Genomic DNA, 17346 nt, shown 5'->3' with positions numbered 1-17346 from the left:
TAAAATAAAATATAGAATTAGAGTATCTTCTATTTTACTGGGTCATATAATTTGGTTTCATGACTCTATTCCTTTTTGGGGAAGCACTAAAAACACTGATGTGAAATACTTTATTACTTTGCACCTTTATTTTGGTTAATATATTAGTTTCTGCTTTTGATGGACTATATTTACTATTAAAACTACGAGTCATGCTCTTCAACCCTCCAGACCAAAACTTCTTTTGCTGAAAAATCATCCATGAAGACTACATCTCAGGTTATTATAATTAACAAATAAGACAGGCCCTCTTTTTCACCAAGAACTTCACTGGCTCGTGGCGTTACAGCAGACCTGCCTGGACAGCGTATCGTGACCTACCTTTTCTGCAGCTTTAGCAGGCCTGTGCTGCCCGGCAGGTCACGCTCCCTCCCATGTGGCCAGCCTTCTCCTTCCGTCTACTGCCTCAGATACTTTTAACAGTACCTTACTCTGCGGTCTACCATACTTCTGGCTCCTGAGGAACTTCAAAACGTTATACCCCTGCAACTTAACGGCATACACGCTTTGCTTTATAGTTCTTATCTACTGTGGTCATGTTAACAGTTCATCTTGGATTTCTCATCTCTTTGTTAGTATGTCAGACGCTTGTCAGGAGCAGACTTGAAAACTTACTATATACAGGTAGCGTGGTCAAGCAGACCAAGGACAGGATTGGGGAATCAGGAACTCAGTTCCAATCCCTGCTCTGCCAGTGACTTGCTCTGTGACCCTGTCTCAGATGCCTCATCTGTAAAATACAGATAATATGTGACTGACCTACCTTGCAGGGATTGGGCAGGCAGGCAACTAATGATTGACTTAGCAAGTACCTTCTATTGTAAAGCTACATACAAACTTCACAATCTACAAAAAGCATTCATTTCCACACATTAGGACGGAGCACACGAGTTTTCCTATGGACCGTTTCTACTTTTTGCTATCTGTAACCAATGATTGTCCTAGGAAAAAGTCTTCGGACCTAATTTAATAAAAGTTCTAACTGATGTTTCATTATGAAAATAAGAGTAAACTTTAGTCGCAGGGTATATTTGCTCTAAAACGATGTCTCTGATGTACATTATGATCTATTTTCTGTAGCCATCTGCAGTTTTGATACAGATGAAACCAGCATGGGTATTTCAACTTAAAAAGGCATGTCAAGCCTTATTCATCAATACTGTGACTGTTACTGGAACAAACGTGAACATAGTAGATACATCTTGTGTGTAGACAAAGCTCATTAATCAAAGAGGCAGAAGTGGCAAGACCAAACTTTTGATTTAAACCAGTGAGTGCATCTGGAAGGGAAGCACCGATGTGCCTCTCTGTCAGTGTGACTTGTGAAGAAAAGCAGCAAAGCAGAGGGGGTGAGCCCAGGCTGGGAGGCAGACGACCGAGGATTCAGTCGCAGGTCTGCCTGACCTTGTTTCCTGGCTGCCTGACCTTGGCAGGGTCCTTACCTCTCTGTGCCTGTTTCCTCCACTGGAAAATGGGGATATACAGTCAATACTTACTTTATGGGGTGGCAGGAAACTTTGGATGAAACAAAGTGCTTAAGGCAATTCTAGGCAAATAAATGCTAGTAGTTATTAGAGTTATTAATTTAAATCCTTAAAAATATTCTTCTAAATCAAAAATCTCACTCTTACCCTTTTCTCCATTTAAATGGATCAGTACCTTTGGGGCAGACTCATCTTGATTTAGTAATAACTACACACCCATGCATAAGAACGTGTATTTAGATGTAGTTATTTTGTCACGGTGAAACTACTGCTCCAGAATTTCAGTGAAGGTCTTACTGAGTCTAGTTCTAAAATATGTTGTGACAGTAGAGACTCTTAGAATTTTCTTCCTAAAGGAGCGATTTTATGGGGCTCAAACATTGTTACACACTCCTATATTTTATCAACCCACGTGAAGACAAATTACTATGAGAGTTTTCATACCTTTTCATTGTAATTTGATTGCTTCAATCCATTGTAGTGGTAGACGGTAAAAGACTCTGGACCACTGGAACCCTATACATAAAGTATGAGTAAAACTTCAGGTCTTTACATCAGGCAATGTCTAATTAGCTATTGAAAGTAAAATGGAAGTTTCTTAAAGCCACACCCTTTGAGGAATCATTTAATAAAGCAAGAAACTTTATGCAGTGAACTGCCACTAAATCTAAAAGCTGGAATAGTTGCTTCTCGGGAAGAGACTGGAAACTGGGGAAGTATGGGGAAGTACTGGTTTTTATTACAAGCTCTTCTATAGCAGCTTATTTTGTTTTTAAATAGGTGCATTACTATAATTTTTTTTTAAAAGGACAAGCTTCTAAAATACAAAAATACTTCCTAAAATGCATCTCTGCTTTTTTTCTGGTTGTAAATAATCTGTTCCTCTCAATAAATACAGAGGGCCGTGACATCCTTTTCACTCAGATTACAAACATACCTGCATCCATATTTCCAGTTACTTCACAGCCTCATGACAGAGGAGAACATCAGTGCTATGGGCTGGGATCTGTGCCAAAGACAGGTCGCAGCTCTTACAGGGTGTGACTAGGCAGGGATGTGACAAGTCTCCCCCTAAAGAAGTAGGTCTCAATACGGTGCCACTGGAATCCCTTGGGGGGTTGGTTCGGACAGACAGCTGGGGCCCACCCCCTAAACCTCTCAACTAGGGCTGGGGAGGCACCTGTGAATCTGATTTCTAACCTGCCACTGGGGACCACACATTGAGAACCCCTCGCTCTAAAGAGAACCAAGACCAGGTTGAGAAAAATAGCAGGAAATAAGCAAATGGAAAGAGATGAACTTGGAAAGAAAAAAAGAATAGTGACATGGAAAAGTCTGTTATCTGAGAAGGGAAAAGTCTGTTATCTGAGAAGGGGACTATAATAATTCTTTTTAATTACTTCATGGAATATTACAATAAAAAATTTCTTGAAATAAGTTCATAGACTATAAGCAGCACCATGTATTAATTAAATATATGTATATATGTCTTTTATATCTTTTGGCAATATATAATATCAGATTTGGTAACTATATCACTTTGTTTACATTTACCAAGCACTTTTCAAAATACACCCCCAGAAGTTTAATACTATAATTTAAAATTTAAGGATATAAAGTTAAATGCTATAACTTATGAAAAATTTAGGATATCTAAAACACCATATTAGATTCCAAAAGAGAACTTTCAAAAAACCCTGGTAGTTAGAGTCTGAGGACCTTAAATCCAATAAGTTTCCTAATAATGTCAGAAAAAAAATTTTTTTTATGAAGCATTTTCCCAAAGTTGCATAAAGGCTAATAGCTATGCTGGGATATCCTTAGTTACTTTATGACAGAGGTAGATATGACAGACGTAGAATAGAAATTGGGATTTCTTTAATTAGTGAGTTGTAATTTAAGCCATGCTGGTACCTGATAAAATGATCACAGTCTACCTGGCTAGTGGCTGAGTGGTAGAACCCTTCACGCAGACAGGAAGAAAAACCGGGTGGAGGCTATCGAATTAGCCAATAACTCAAGGGTATTGAGACCAGCATAGATTCTTTTAACTGAGCTCCTGTCACAGCCTGTGGAAGATGTGTCCCGACATCAAACAGCACGGCTCCACGTGAAGCTTTTCCTTTTTTACTCAGCTCCATTCACTCACTTCTCTGAAACTCAGGAGCACTTCACGAGTTCATACTCATACAACAGGCTCCTCTGCCTCCTCTCCTAGTACTTTGGAACGTATCCTCCTAGAACTTCCTATCTATTAACAACAGTTACTGGAGAGGAGGAAAAGAGGGGTGGGAGTGGACTAAGCGACACTTGTCTTTTTTCACTCCATGTACCTATGGATTTGAATCTTCCTTTAGAAGAACCGTATCAGTGTGTCTACACTGGTTTATATACTCTCTTCCACCGCCCCCGTGCCCCAATCAAAGTTGTGACTTACTGAATTTTGGAACACAGGTACCCTCCCCCCCCAGCCTCTCTGTCAGGGGAAAGTATTCACATGATAATTTCACTTTCTTAGTTTTGTATCTGGATGTAGGAACATTTTAAATTAGTAGAAAAAAATGCTGAAACAATCGTAATATGATCATCTCAACAGCACAAAACAATAAAGATATTTCTTCATCTATGTTACCTGATCAGGAAAAAATTCTTGAAGAAAAGGACCCAATAGTATGATTCCTAACCCTTCTGGATCTAATTTATTCTTCATGAGATTTATACTGTGGGGAGAGAAAAAAGAAACAGTGGATACCAAAGAAAAAAAAGCTTATTTTTCTTCTTTCATGATTAAATTACTAGTACTCTAACACATTTGACTGCCAAAAGTCCTAAGAGCTGTTCTTTTTAGATCCTTAATGACAAATACATAGGAATGACATCTAATTTGCCAAAACTTGGTTATTTTTAAACTAGACTAATCTGTTACTATTTAAAATTTAAATTACAATGATGACTTTGGAATATTGTTCCTTATTAGGTAAAATAACTTAAAAACTCAGGCTTATAACTTCCCAAAGGAACATTCTCTTTGCTTCGTAGGTACGCTTGAATTTAACTATCAAATGAGGCATTTAACTTAAACAAAATGTTTAAGAAGAAAAAGAAACAGTGTTAAAGGCAGTGGGTACATTAGGTAATTAAAAACATCTCCTAAAGAGCTTACTTTCAAGAACCAAATGAGATGGAGGCTTAAAATGCTTACAGTGTAAATTGATAGTTAAAAAGTAAGATAATCCTCAAGGGCTAAGGTATATGAATTTCAATAAGTGGAAATGTACTGTATTATTCCAGGAGGAGCCTGAAGTGAACAGTGCTCTGTATAGCTTCGGTATTAGGTGTGGACAAGGTTACTGAAAAGTGCTATGTGTGACTAGAAAGAAGGCAGAGAAAAGTGGACTGAATCAAAGAGCTTCAAAAATGGAAATGATCTTTTCAGAAAATGTTCATTCTCCCTGTTATTAACTGTCAGGTTAAATATACCTTATTATGCAGTTGACTCTTGAATAACATGGATTTGAACCTCCTGGGTCTATTTATATGTGGATTTTTTCCCCAGTAAATACATATAGGTACCATAAATATATTTTTGCTTCCTCATGATTTTCCTATAAACATTTAAGTTACTTTAAGAAAACACTATATAATACATATAACATACAAAATGTGTGTTATCAGTAAGGTCTCCGGTCAACAGTAGGCTATTAGTACTTAAGTTTTGGGGGAGTCAAAAGTTACACATGGATTTTTGTCTGCCCAAGGGTTGGTGACCTCAACCCCTGCATTGTTCAAGTCATCTGTGCAATATACCAAAGATGTGACACTGCAGTGGGTCTGAGTAATGCCAGAAGGTTATGACATGAAACAAATGAAGGCAAGGTCATATTATATTTAATTAAATTTATCAATCGTTGATATGACCCTGTTGGTTTATGGGCCATCACATATTATACACTCGACGAGACCAAAGGATGGAGTGAGTAACTTGTTCCAACCTTTCAGCTACTTCTAGAGAAACAATTTCACTAACTCAGCTGCGCCAAGCTTATCATTCATGTAGTCTAATGAAATGGGAAAATTAAGTAGATGATGTATGGCCATCTATGTAAGAGTTTTGAAAGAAAACCTAACTTTTCCTTCTTCCTCCTTCCCATCTTAAGAACTGTTAGTAACCAAAATTACCCGAGTTCAGTCCTTTTTGCATATTAGAGCAATGTAAACAAGAAGGTCTCCACTTGGAGATGAGGTGAGAAGAAATATGGTAGTTACTATTATACCATTTATTAACTAGGTCACCTGTCTCTCCCAAATTTCTCCTCTGTGAGTTGGAATCAGCAATTATGCTTACTAAGAAAGGATAACATCATAGCGGTAAGTAGAGACGGAGACATATTAATTCAGATGTGATTAGTTTGTAAATGTTTATATGTATATCAGACTTTAAAAAAAAAAAAAAGAAAAGAAAAGAAAATACACCCCGGCTATTTAAAAACACAATAGGATCAAGTTCTAAAAACTATGTATACGACTATGTCTTATGTTGCTTTTTGCTGTATCCTTTCCTGAAATGTTTATAAGCTAAAGTTTGTTCATTGTCAGATACACTTTCAGGAGGAAAAATAAACTATGCAGAAAAAGGAAAAGCTAATATAGTTCATAGCTGATTTCTAACTTTTCTGTTTGATCAACAGGTGTATCCACTTAACCAGAGGGCTATTTTCCCATGGACAATAAAGACCCTAAATTTATGGAAAAAGTTAAAGGTATAATGTAAAAAATGGAACAGAATGAAGACAATGACAGATACTCATGATAGGCAATACTGAAAACTATATTCTGTAATATACTGCGGCCACTTATAAAGGTTCAGAATGTTCATTGTCTTTAAGACTGAAAGCAGAGGCCTGCTGGTTATTTAAGCAGGATGACTAGTGATATAAACAGTCTACAAAACTCTCACTACTCGAACTGAAGGTACTGAAGGCATGCACAAAATTTCAAAATATGGAAAAAGTTTTGCAGTGAGAAAAAATATATTTAACATAGAAAAAGGTATTTATATTTTTAGCATCATTTTTTAAAGCGAGACCATAAGCACAGAGTGGAAAAGGAAGCTCATTTTAACTATGTCAAGTCTGCTGTAATACTGATTGGTCTGATTGCCTCCTAAATCTTCACTTCTTATAAAGTGTTAGGCTTCATATATGCAATTTAGATTTTGAAAAAAGGCAATAATGTGTGTATAATGTTTTACATTAAAAAAAAAATCAATTGGTTACATAACACTTCCTGTGAGCTTACTATTCAGGATCTGAAACCAGGTCCAATGCTTTCATCACATCTTCTAGAAGTGAATCAGGTATGAATCCATTATCTGAAAAAAAAAAAAAATTTGGATTACGTTTATGTCAAGAAATACTATTACTGCTGATCAGACTCTAGCTAAAAATCACATAAGAGGAGTACAAAGAATTAGGGAGCAGCATATTAAGTTTCTTTTGAGCACAATGTCTATTATTATTAGGTGCTCATCTATTAGTTTTCTTGGGCACATAGGAAAAGATTTGTTTTCAAGGTTAGTTTCTAATACAAAAATTAACCACATGACTTATACCTGAGAATTTCAAGGAAACCTTGAAGCCAAATTACTTCTTCAAAAGGCTCACAAATTTAACCAAGCTGTTTTTCTACTTAAATTTACAATTACTAAGCGTATCTTTCAATTAGCAATGTAAACCTTTAAATTCCCTTTAAAATAATCCTTTACCAACAAATTCCTTTTGTCACAATTTAATTTTTTTGCAAGACTATTCAGCATCCACTGAATGTTATTTAATTTTTTTGCAAGACTATTTAGGATCCACTGTTAATTATAGATCTCTTGACAATATAAGAAAAGATAGTCCTTATGTAAATCAACAGACTTGATTTTTTTTTTATTTCCCCAATACATTATTTTTTTTTCTACTGTACAACATGGTGACGCAACAGACTTGATTTAAATAAAAGCCACAGATTTAATAGGGGAAAAAAATCAGAGTTGGAATGCAGAGTAGAATCAAATGTTGATGAAGATTAGTTAATGGAAAATATTCCTTTCCGTGGGCTCCGATATGGAAATAGCATTAGTAGATGGCCCAAACTAAGATGATGCAACAGAACATGACACACACACAAAGCTTGTAGGACTGTTTGAAATCACAGTACTTTTAAACAGGCTGGCTGCTGATTCCCTTAAATGTACAATGCCCGAGTTCCTCTACTCATCCACTCATTCTTGAAGACTGTCTCAGCTTGAAGTCAATGTCCAACACGACATCCTTTTCAGAGATTAGGATAATTAAAAAAAAAAAAAAAATCCTGTCCCAGAGAACAAGATGTCCAAAAGTCCTGCTTCTATCACTGAACTACAGAATAAAGAGTGGTTGCTCTTTCTGGACGTAGGGGGTGCCCTGTCTCTATCACAAAGGAAATAAAGAAGTTATAATTTTTAAAAAGTCTTCTTAAACCTCACCAGCACATGCTTAACTCATGCGAAGACAATTGGCCTTGGCTAAAAGGCTAAGAATCATTTGGGATAATTTTTAAAAAAGTGAAAGTTTGGACTAATTCTACTTTGTCAGGTTATCAATAATTTAAGACACAGAGAATAAAGAATAATTAAAGACACAGAAGATACCAGTGAAAATACTCAAGCTTTGTAAGCCCAACTTAGGTAGAAAAAACTACTCAGGTCACAGCTAAAAGCTTAGCATCTCCCAATGCAAAAACAGGCTTGATCTGGCCACTGGCAGATAGGCATTTATCTGGACAGGCTGTCAGATGTGTCCCTACAGAAGCGGTGTGTATTACAGTTATTTTCAGGAGCATTGAATGGCAGGCAGGCTTATCTCTTCTTACTGCAACCAGAGACTCAGGTCCCATTCCCAGAAAGAGCTAACTGGCTGTATAAAGATGCCAACAGCAACTTGGAAAACAGCAAAATGACCTCCTCAACTCAAACATGATTAACCTCCAGCTTAAATATTCCATCGTATCTTTAAGGGCCCTGGGAGGTTTACAGCTGGTGAGCATGGACATTCTGGAGTACAATGATACCAAGCCAGTGAGTGACTCCACATTTCGTATATATAGTATTGTGTAACTGGAGATTGCAGCATAGTATTGTGTAACTGGAGATTGCAGCATTAATTTTTTTCAATACTTCAAAGACTTTTAATATACCCAAGATTAGGAGATTTAGAATTGCTTACCTTTTAAAAACATTTACTTTGAAGTTACTTTTTCATTTTGCTTTTTAGGGCTGCACCTGTAGCACATTGAAGTTTGTGGGCTAGGAGCTGAATTGGAGCTGCAGCTGCTGGGCACAGCGACAGCCACATCCACGCAGGATCTGAGCCGCATCTGCTACCTACCACCACAGCTCATGCCAACACTGGATCCTTAATCCTCTGAGCGAGGCCAGGGATTGAACCCGCATCCTCACTGGATACTAGTTGGGTTGTTACTGCTGAGCCGCAACAGGAACTCCTACTTTGAAGTTACTTTATTCTTTAATAATCATACCCATCAAAACAAATTCTTTAGGAAAAGAACAGAAGCCTTAAGTCTAAGCTGAGGAAACTCATAGCATCTAGTATTTAGTCAATTGGTTCCTTAAAGAATATGGAAAGGGAGACACATGATAAGACCTCGGGACCAACTGCAAGGGAAATCTGAGCGTACAATGTGTTGACTACTTGAGCAGACCTAAGATGCATTGAAAGAAAAAGGAGAATTTGAATGCACTGGTAATTTAACCACATGAATATAAAACAGACTTCTGTAAGCTTTTCAAGCTCAGAAGAAAGGGGAAGATGAGATGGGGCAGGTGACAAGGACACAACAGTTGTGATGGTGAGCAGTTACTGTGTAAATATTCAAACGGGTTCAATTGTCTATTAAGACCTTTGAAAAGGAGGGGGAAAAGCTGTTTGAATAAAAAATTTAAAAAGCCTTTGTTTTTGTTTTAAACCAGTAAGCAGACTGTAAGAATGCGGGAACTCTTAGAGCTTGAGAGGAGGAACAGCTCAGCGAGTGGCGCTGCCCAGGGAGAGCCACAGTGAAGTGGGTTAGCCTTTCCTGGGTAGGCGACGGAGGGCCACTTCATAATTGTGAAGACCTCAGAGCTGGGCTTTAAGGAGAAGGAAGGACCCATTACAACTTCTCTTCTGAAAGGCTGGGGAGGACTTGGCGGAGGGTGGGGTGGGGTAGGGGGAAGCCTGGCAGGCAGGTCTTCTGCAGCACTGGCCCCTGCTAAAGGGAGAGCTGCAGGCAGAGAGCGGGTGCCAGGAATTCACAGAGAAACAGCTTGTGGGGAGACAGCATTTGGGACCTGACCTGAATGTTGTCAAACCCCAGTGGATGAGAAAGAGTCAAGTAAATTTGGGGTTAATAGATGCAAACTATTGCCTTTGGAATGGATAAGCAATGGGATCCTGCTGTACAGCACTGGGAACTGTATCTGGTCACTTGTGAAGGAGCAGGATAATGTGAGAAAAAAGAAGGTATACATGTATGTGTGACTGGGTCACCTTGCTGTGCAGTAGAAAATTGACTGAACACTGTAAATCAGCTATAATGGAAAAAATAAAAATCATTACAAAAAAAGGAGTCAAGTTTCTTAAGCAGAGAAAATTGAAATCTAGTTAAGGAGGATTTAATGCTGTTGCTTTCAGTCCAAAAGTTAATAAATGATTTTACTTTTATTAAATGTTGTATCATAATTTACCTAGTCATATAAATTGTAGGTATATGTTATTATTTAATAACACCTACAATTTATTATAACTCTTACTGAAAAGAGTATGTGAAAAGAGTATGTGAGTTCTGCCTGCAGGCAGGGGAAGGCCTTTTCATAGTTGCCTGCCTGGTCTTGCCTGAGTCTCCTGTAGCTTTCCTCTTGGACTCTGGGTGGCAGGGAAGCAGGGATTCCGTAACCCCAGGGCCCAACATGGGGCTGGACACAAGTAACTGCTCAAAAACCTTTCTTACATTTACTTACTCAAGCTAATCCGAACTTCACATTTAAACAAACCACTCTGTTCCAGAACTGTGGTTCAACCAAAAACAGCCCTGTGAATTGACATAAGAAGTTCACAAAGAAATGAGGAGTTTTAACTTAGGGGGCTTGTCCCTGTAGGACCCCTTCAATTACGTGATGGGGAAGGTGCTAAACCAATAAAATATGGGTGGAGTACAGAAGAGCTATGGCAGCATGAAAGAAACAGAGGTGTCAATGGAACACAGGAGAATGGCAGTGATGGGAAGGGAGGCAAGGATAGAGAGAAGAAAATGTTATTTAAAAGGTTGAGAAAAGACTGAATTAAATGATAGGCAATTTCTAGATAATGTCTAAGAATTGGTGTCTACTAAACTATAAATGAAATTATTCTTAAAGATTAAAGACAAAATACGCTGTCAATACATTTTAGCAACCAAAAAACAAACGAAAAATACAAGGGCTTTTAAAAATCAAAATATAAATCCCTCGCCCAAACAGAATTGAAGAATGCTATAAAGGGGCCAGGAGAAGAAAGAGAGCAAGAGAGAGGCAAAGAAGAAAACAAAACCCATTATGTGTGATGCAAAATTTTTCAAAAACAATCTATGTAGAATTTAGTTCTTTGGAGTATTAGCTCTATGCTACATAGTTTGGGATTTTTCCTTTTTAAAACAACAACAATATGTCAGTTTATTGAATACATGAATGATGATATAAAGTAGATATAGTCCATCTTACAACTGAGAAAACTGAGGTTAGGAACTTGTCCAACATATACACAATAATGAGGCTGGATTTAAATCTAGGTTGTCTGACAGTCACTGGAATGCTTTCAGCAATTTGGAAAGCCATTTTCTGAGAACACCTGGAGGCACTTTAAAATAACTTTAAAATTCCTCTCTTGTTCAGGATCTTTGATCACACTGATCAATTTCCCTCCATCTCTACACTATTATTGCTATTTTTAAAAATTCCTATACAACATGTACTTGAATACAAACCAAATATCCAAACACGTGCCCCCACAAAAGGGATATAAAAAATTACCCTCCCAAAACAAACCCCCAGAAAACAAACCTATGGACCTTTGCTAAAGCCCATATGTCACCCTTTTTATGGGTTCAGTATCTGATTCTCTTTAGGATCTGAGCACACATACTAGTGTTTATTTTCATTTCTAAAGTTGGGATTACTCATTAAAGTGAACCATGTAATTAGAGGCAAAATATGTCAAGGTCCTGCTGATATTAAATTTGGGCAGTATTACAAAGAAGAAGTTAATAGTTAAAAATATATTTTTGAACTTATATATATGCTTGGCATCAAAATAATTAAGTTCCCAAGATCATAAAGACTCAGAAATGGAGATTATTCTAACTGCTCAATGGGAATGACAGCAAATATATCCTTGTTCCAATAAATTAAAAATAGTTAAAAGTAGACAAAGAGGTTAAAAAATACCTCTTAATGACTTCGGTTTTCTTAAAAAAGATAATTGGTATAGAGAGAAGGGGAAAGACTGCCTGACATTCTGGAAGAACCCTTCGAATCTGGTCTCTGTTCTCACAACAAGGTTAACGCAGCTCTGATGAATTGACTTAAACTGTCACAACATTCGGTTTCTTAAGAACAAAATGGTGCTGGAAATCCCTGCCTGCCTCCTAGGTTTATAGTAAACTTCTAATGAGACCATGCAGGTAAACTGCTTTATAAAGTGTGATACATCATGCAAAGACCAGAAAACATTATTACTTTGAGACAGCCCCCACTTATAAATCAGGTATATGTCTCCAAAGATCATTAATAAGTGACCTATTTAGAACCCTGAAAATGCAGTCTCATAGAGGCAACGCTATCAATGGTGATGAACCTGCAAGTCTATTTAATTCATCACATACCTAAAGCATGTTTAAGGGCAGAAACTTGCAACTAGCAGATAACTAAGTTCTGGAGAACTAATGAATAGCATGGTGATTATGAGTCAAAAATACTGTATTATAAACTTCAAAGCTGTTAAAAGACTAGATCTTAATGCTTAACTGTGTGATGTGATAGAGGTGTTATCTAACACTGATGTAATAATCATTTTGCAATGTATAAATATATCAAAGTAACATGTTGTATACCTTAGAGAATATTGTATGCCAATTATAACTCAATTTTTAAAAAAGAAATAGAACATTTATTCATTCGAATACATAAATAAAGAAATGATTTTTCAAAGAGCTTATTCCGAGGTGGTGTCTTTCCCTGTTAAACGGCTTCAGAGATCAAGATTCAAGTAACCTGGAGTTCCTGTGGTGGTTCCAAGGAAACCAACCAGAATAGTATCCATGAGGATGTGGGTTCAAATCCTGGCTTCACTCAGTGGGGTAAGGATTTGGTGCTGCCATGAGCTGTGGTGTAGGTCACAGATGCAGCTCGGATCCAGTGCTGCTGTGGTGTATGCCGGCAGCTGTAGCTCCAATTCGACCCCTAGCAGGGAACTTCCATATGCCACAGGAGTGGCCCTAAAAAGCAAAAAAAAAAAAAAAGATTCAAGTAACCCTAACTTTAGTACCTCAAGAAACATGACAAAACCTTATACCATGTAAAAATTTGAAAATGTGAAGATCACTGGAGTACTCAATTTTTTTTTGGTTCCCACTTTCACCAGTTCCTATTTAAAATTTTCAAGAAATGCGAGCTACATTTCATTCATTAATCCAGTAACTCTTTAAAATAAAACTCAGGAATTAAGTATCAATATATTTCAAATATATAACAATACAAATCACAGAGTCAATGTTAATAAAAATAAAAATCGCTTACCTTCTGGATCATAAGTTTGAAACACTCTTCTGGCTTGTTCTGAAGGAGCCTCAGGGGCAACTAAAGCCATATCCTGGGGAGAAAAAAAAAAAGCATGCTATCAATGAACTACAGTTATAGTAACTTTTAGGGCCTCCTTTTCCTGCATTTTCAATATTATTTTATAAACACTATGCATGTTAAAGGACATGTTTTCCTCTGGTGGAACTTTCGATGGTTTTCTGGTTTTATGGTCCAGTCCTTCATAGCTGCATCCTTGGACTGTGTCTTTTACTATTATAAACAAAACTGCACCAAACAAACCTGAACATGTAATTTCATACATGAACAGTTGTACCTGTAGGACGGAGTTCCAGAGTAGGACTTCTGGGCCAAAGGGAGATGGCATTTGTAATTTTGGTAGATATCGCTGGATTCTTGAGTTAAATTTGTTCCCTTAGCCTGCTTTTGAACAGTATTTCCAAAAACACTTTCCTTTTTCTCTCTAGCACCAGCAGAGCCTTGGCTCTATAATCACCATTATGTCAAAGCTAGGACTGCGGTGTCGCTCTCACATTTAGGGAGCAATTGTTAACATTGGAACTACCATTATTAATGTTCCTTAACTTCTTTTACCTCTCCTAAACCTTATTTGTAAACATTTCTACATGTGTTCCAGAATAAGTTGTAGCCCCCTTAACTATTTCTGACTCTTCTTTCTTTTTCTGTTTTTCCCTTCAGACTGGCTATTGGAATTCGCGGGTGAGCCACTGTCACTGAAATTCTGGCTGAGGAGGACGGGTATGGCTGGTGGTGAGATTCTACACAAGGGGGGAACATCTGGGGCCACAAGGTGAAGGTACAGTCCTTCTTTTTCTTCACTATCTGCTGCATTTCAACTTTGTTACCAGTAAGTGATGAGGAAAAGTTTGAAATGAGTTTTAAATTTTCTAAATGTTAATTAAAACTGCTCTAAATAGAAGGAAAGGAAATAGTTTTCCGTGGTCAAAAAGAGTCTTTTGGGGGGGAGAGGTGGCAGAGACTACAACTGAAGCATGACATTTATCTTCCTACAAAGTGAAGTTTTAGGAAATTACCACTGTTTATAAAGTTGGGGGAACAAGGATGATTCCAGTTTTAGTCCTAGAAAAAGGTCTGCATCAAATTCTCTGGCGTTAAAGATTTCAGAAAATATAAGAATACAAAAAGAACTTAACATGAACTACCTGATGCCTCGTCTCTAAGTTTCAAATGCTACAAATAAAAAAATATACTGTGCTAATGTGGAAAGAAAGTAGACCTAAGGAACTGTTCACTGCCTATCTCTTGCCTCTGGTTATGAACATGCACAAAATTCAGGCTTTAGAAAATGTGTTGTTAATTCTTGCTTGAATAGGCTTGGCCTGACATAGAAAGATCAGCTGAAGACTGGGCAAAAATTCCTGGTGTACTCTGGTTTAACAAATGTTCATTTAGAGTAAGGGTTGGCAAATTTTTTCTGTAATGGGCCAGGAAGTAACTATTTTAGGTGTTGCAGGCCATATGGTAGCAAGATAATACAACACATGAACAGCAACATAACACAATACATAAACAAATATGCATGGATGTGTTCCAATAAATATTTCACAAAACAGGTGCTGGGGTTTGATTTGCCCTGTGGGCTACAGTTTGCCGACTGATGATTTAGAGAATATATTACATTTTCCCCCCAAATGCTCTGACACTTATTAGACATGCCTTCTTTTGACAGATATGGGCATGTGATGATGTCTTAATCACCTGAGTAGGTTGGACAAAGAGATACTTTGACTTTCAGCGGAGAGAGAAAAGAAGACAGGGAATTCTAGCTGGCAGGAATAGGATTATGAAAGGCAGAAAGATGTGAATTAGCTAGCATAGCTCAAGAGGAACTGAAGGTGTTACACAGGACTGAGAACTGTGAAAGAAAAGCAGTAGGTGGGCAGGGGAATCGGCTTTGATGAAGAATGAATTAATTTTGAATGTTCTGAATTCAGAGGTGACTATTCAACACTCAAGCAGACCACATGCTGGCTGACTGCCTGGCATGCTATCAACACCCAGTGTGTGCCAGTAGTAGGCTTCGCATAGGCCAGCAGGAACTGGCGCTGAGCACTAGAGGAGAGCAAGGCTGCAGAGCCTGCCAGCTAAGATACGGAAAAGGGTGAAAGCAGTTACTTCGAAGACTTCAGAATAGAGTGCTTCCAAAAAGTAATTTATAGAATGTGCTGCTTAAAGTTTAAACGGGTGAAAACGTATCTCAGAACCCTCTTTGTGAGGAAACAACAAAAAAACCCAGACGTAAACTACCTACACAAAAATTCCTTTTTTTCATTCAAGATACAACCCAGTGGTTTAGCAGTCAGGTTCCACATAATAAAGCCATCAATTGTAACTGTCATTACAATAAAGCAAACTGTGTCTTGAATAATTAAGAAAAAACTGTGGAGTTCCTGCTGTGGTGGAACTCAATCCCTAGCCTGGTGCAGTGCGTTAAGGATCTGGAATTGCCACAGCTGTGGCGCAGGTCACAGTTGCGCCTCGGATTCAATCCCTGGCCTGGGAGCTTCCACATGCTGCAAGTGTGGCTGAAAAGAAAAAGAAAACAAAAATTTTGTTTTGTTTCTTTGGTCTTAGTGATAGACTCATAGCTAATCTGCTAAACTCCTTAGGAATTAACTGTTCTTATACCACTTATTTTAAGATGTGTTTATATAAGGGGGGGGAGGCCAAAAAAAGAAAAAAAAAAAAAACCCACAGTAAATTTTAATGAAAACATTCCAAAAGTTTTTCAACCACAAATCAAAGCCAGTCTTCTAAACTGATTGCTTATTTTGAGTGTTTACATTGCTTTTTTAGATTACCATAAAAAAAACCTTTCAGTTAAAGCTTATTTAAATTTATATAATGTTTAAAATGTTTATGGATGAAAAGGTTCATTTGTGCCTTATATTAGAAAAGAAAATCATGGACTTGTAGAATAGACTTGTGGTTGTCAAGGGGGAGGGGAGGAGGTGGGGTGGTTGGGGAGCTTGGGGTTAACAGATGCAAACTATTGCCTTTGGAATGGATTAGTAATGAGATCCTGCTGTGTAGCACTGGGAACTCTGTCTAGTCACTTAGGATGGAGCATGAAAATGTGCAAAAATAGAATGTGCACATGTATGTGTAACTGGGCCACCATGCTGTACAGTAGAAAAAAAATTGTATTGGGGAAATAGCTATTAAAAATAATAATAATAAAATGAAAAAAACCCAACAAAACGAAAAAATGTTTAGGGATGAAATCAGGAAGTTACAAAACCACCTTCTATTCCCATTAAAGTGCTTCATGCTCAACTCCTTTTAACTGTTCAGGCTGATTTTAAATTACAAATTCCAACACTCATTTGTACTTTTTGTTTTTTGGGGGGGCTTTTTAGGGGTGCACCTGCAGCATATGGAAGTTCCCTAGCTGGGGGCTGAATCAGAGCTACAACTGCCAGCCTAGCCACAGCAACACCAGATTTGAGCCATGTCTGTGACCTACACCACAGCTCACGACAACACTGGATCCTGAGCAAGGCCAAGGATCAAACCCGCATCCTCATGGGATCCTAGTCAGGTTCGTTACTGCTGAGCCATGATGGGACCTCTACTGCCTTATTTAACTTAAACACTTCTGAATAAGGTCCCCAGTTTAAATATCTGGAGTAGAATGTAGTAAGTTTGGCATCACATTAATATTAAATATATTTCATATTTTGCATAGTAAGTCTGAACAGCAAGTACAGAATTCCATTAATTGAGAAAGAGTCCTTTATAAACTTAAGACAAAATATTTTAGTGTGATATCAGTGCCAAATTTTTCTCACTGCACATAAAGGGAATGGTTTAACTAGAAAGGATAATGTAAAACAGTACTCTTAGTTAAAAACTATGTTAAGTGTGAAGAACAATATGAAGAAGAGGATTCCACTCTTAGATTTTCCA

General features: G+C 37.6%; 1 protein-coding gene across 6 annotated transcripts in view; it reads right to left on the bottom strand.

Annotated features, from left to right (window-relative positions):
• The window catches only part of MINDY3 (MINDY lysine 48 deubiquitinase 3), an 82613-nt gene that overhangs the window by 2056 nt on the left and 63211 nt on the right, over positions 1-17346 (bottom strand). For 5 of the 6 annotated variants that reach the window (XM_005656813.3, XM_021064830.1, XM_021064831.1 and 2 more), the window contains 4 exons: positions 13375-13447; positions 6822-6894; positions 4156-4243; positions 1968-2039 (listed from right to left, as the gene is read on the bottom strand). In XM_005656813.3, the coding sequence (XP_005656870.1) occupies positions 1968-2039; positions 4156-4243; positions 6822-6894; positions 13375-13447 (306 nt within the window). Of the gene's footprint in view, positions 1-654; positions 770-1967; positions 2040-4155; positions 4244-6821; positions 6895-13374; positions 13448-17346 lie in introns of all 6 variants that reach the window. The other variant, XR_299132.3, reaches the window with a different exon arrangement.

This window comes from Sus scrofa, chromosome 10, assembly GCF_000003025.6.
Source record: "Sus scrofa isolate TJ Tabasco breed Duroc chromosome 10, Sscrofa11.1, whole genome shotgun sequence".
Lineage (NCBI taxonomy): Eukaryota > Metazoa > Chordata > Mammalia > Artiodactyla > Suidae > Sus > Sus scrofa.
Note: the sequence above shows the minus strand (reverse complement) of the source record. Positions and strands in the feature narration are given on the sequence as shown.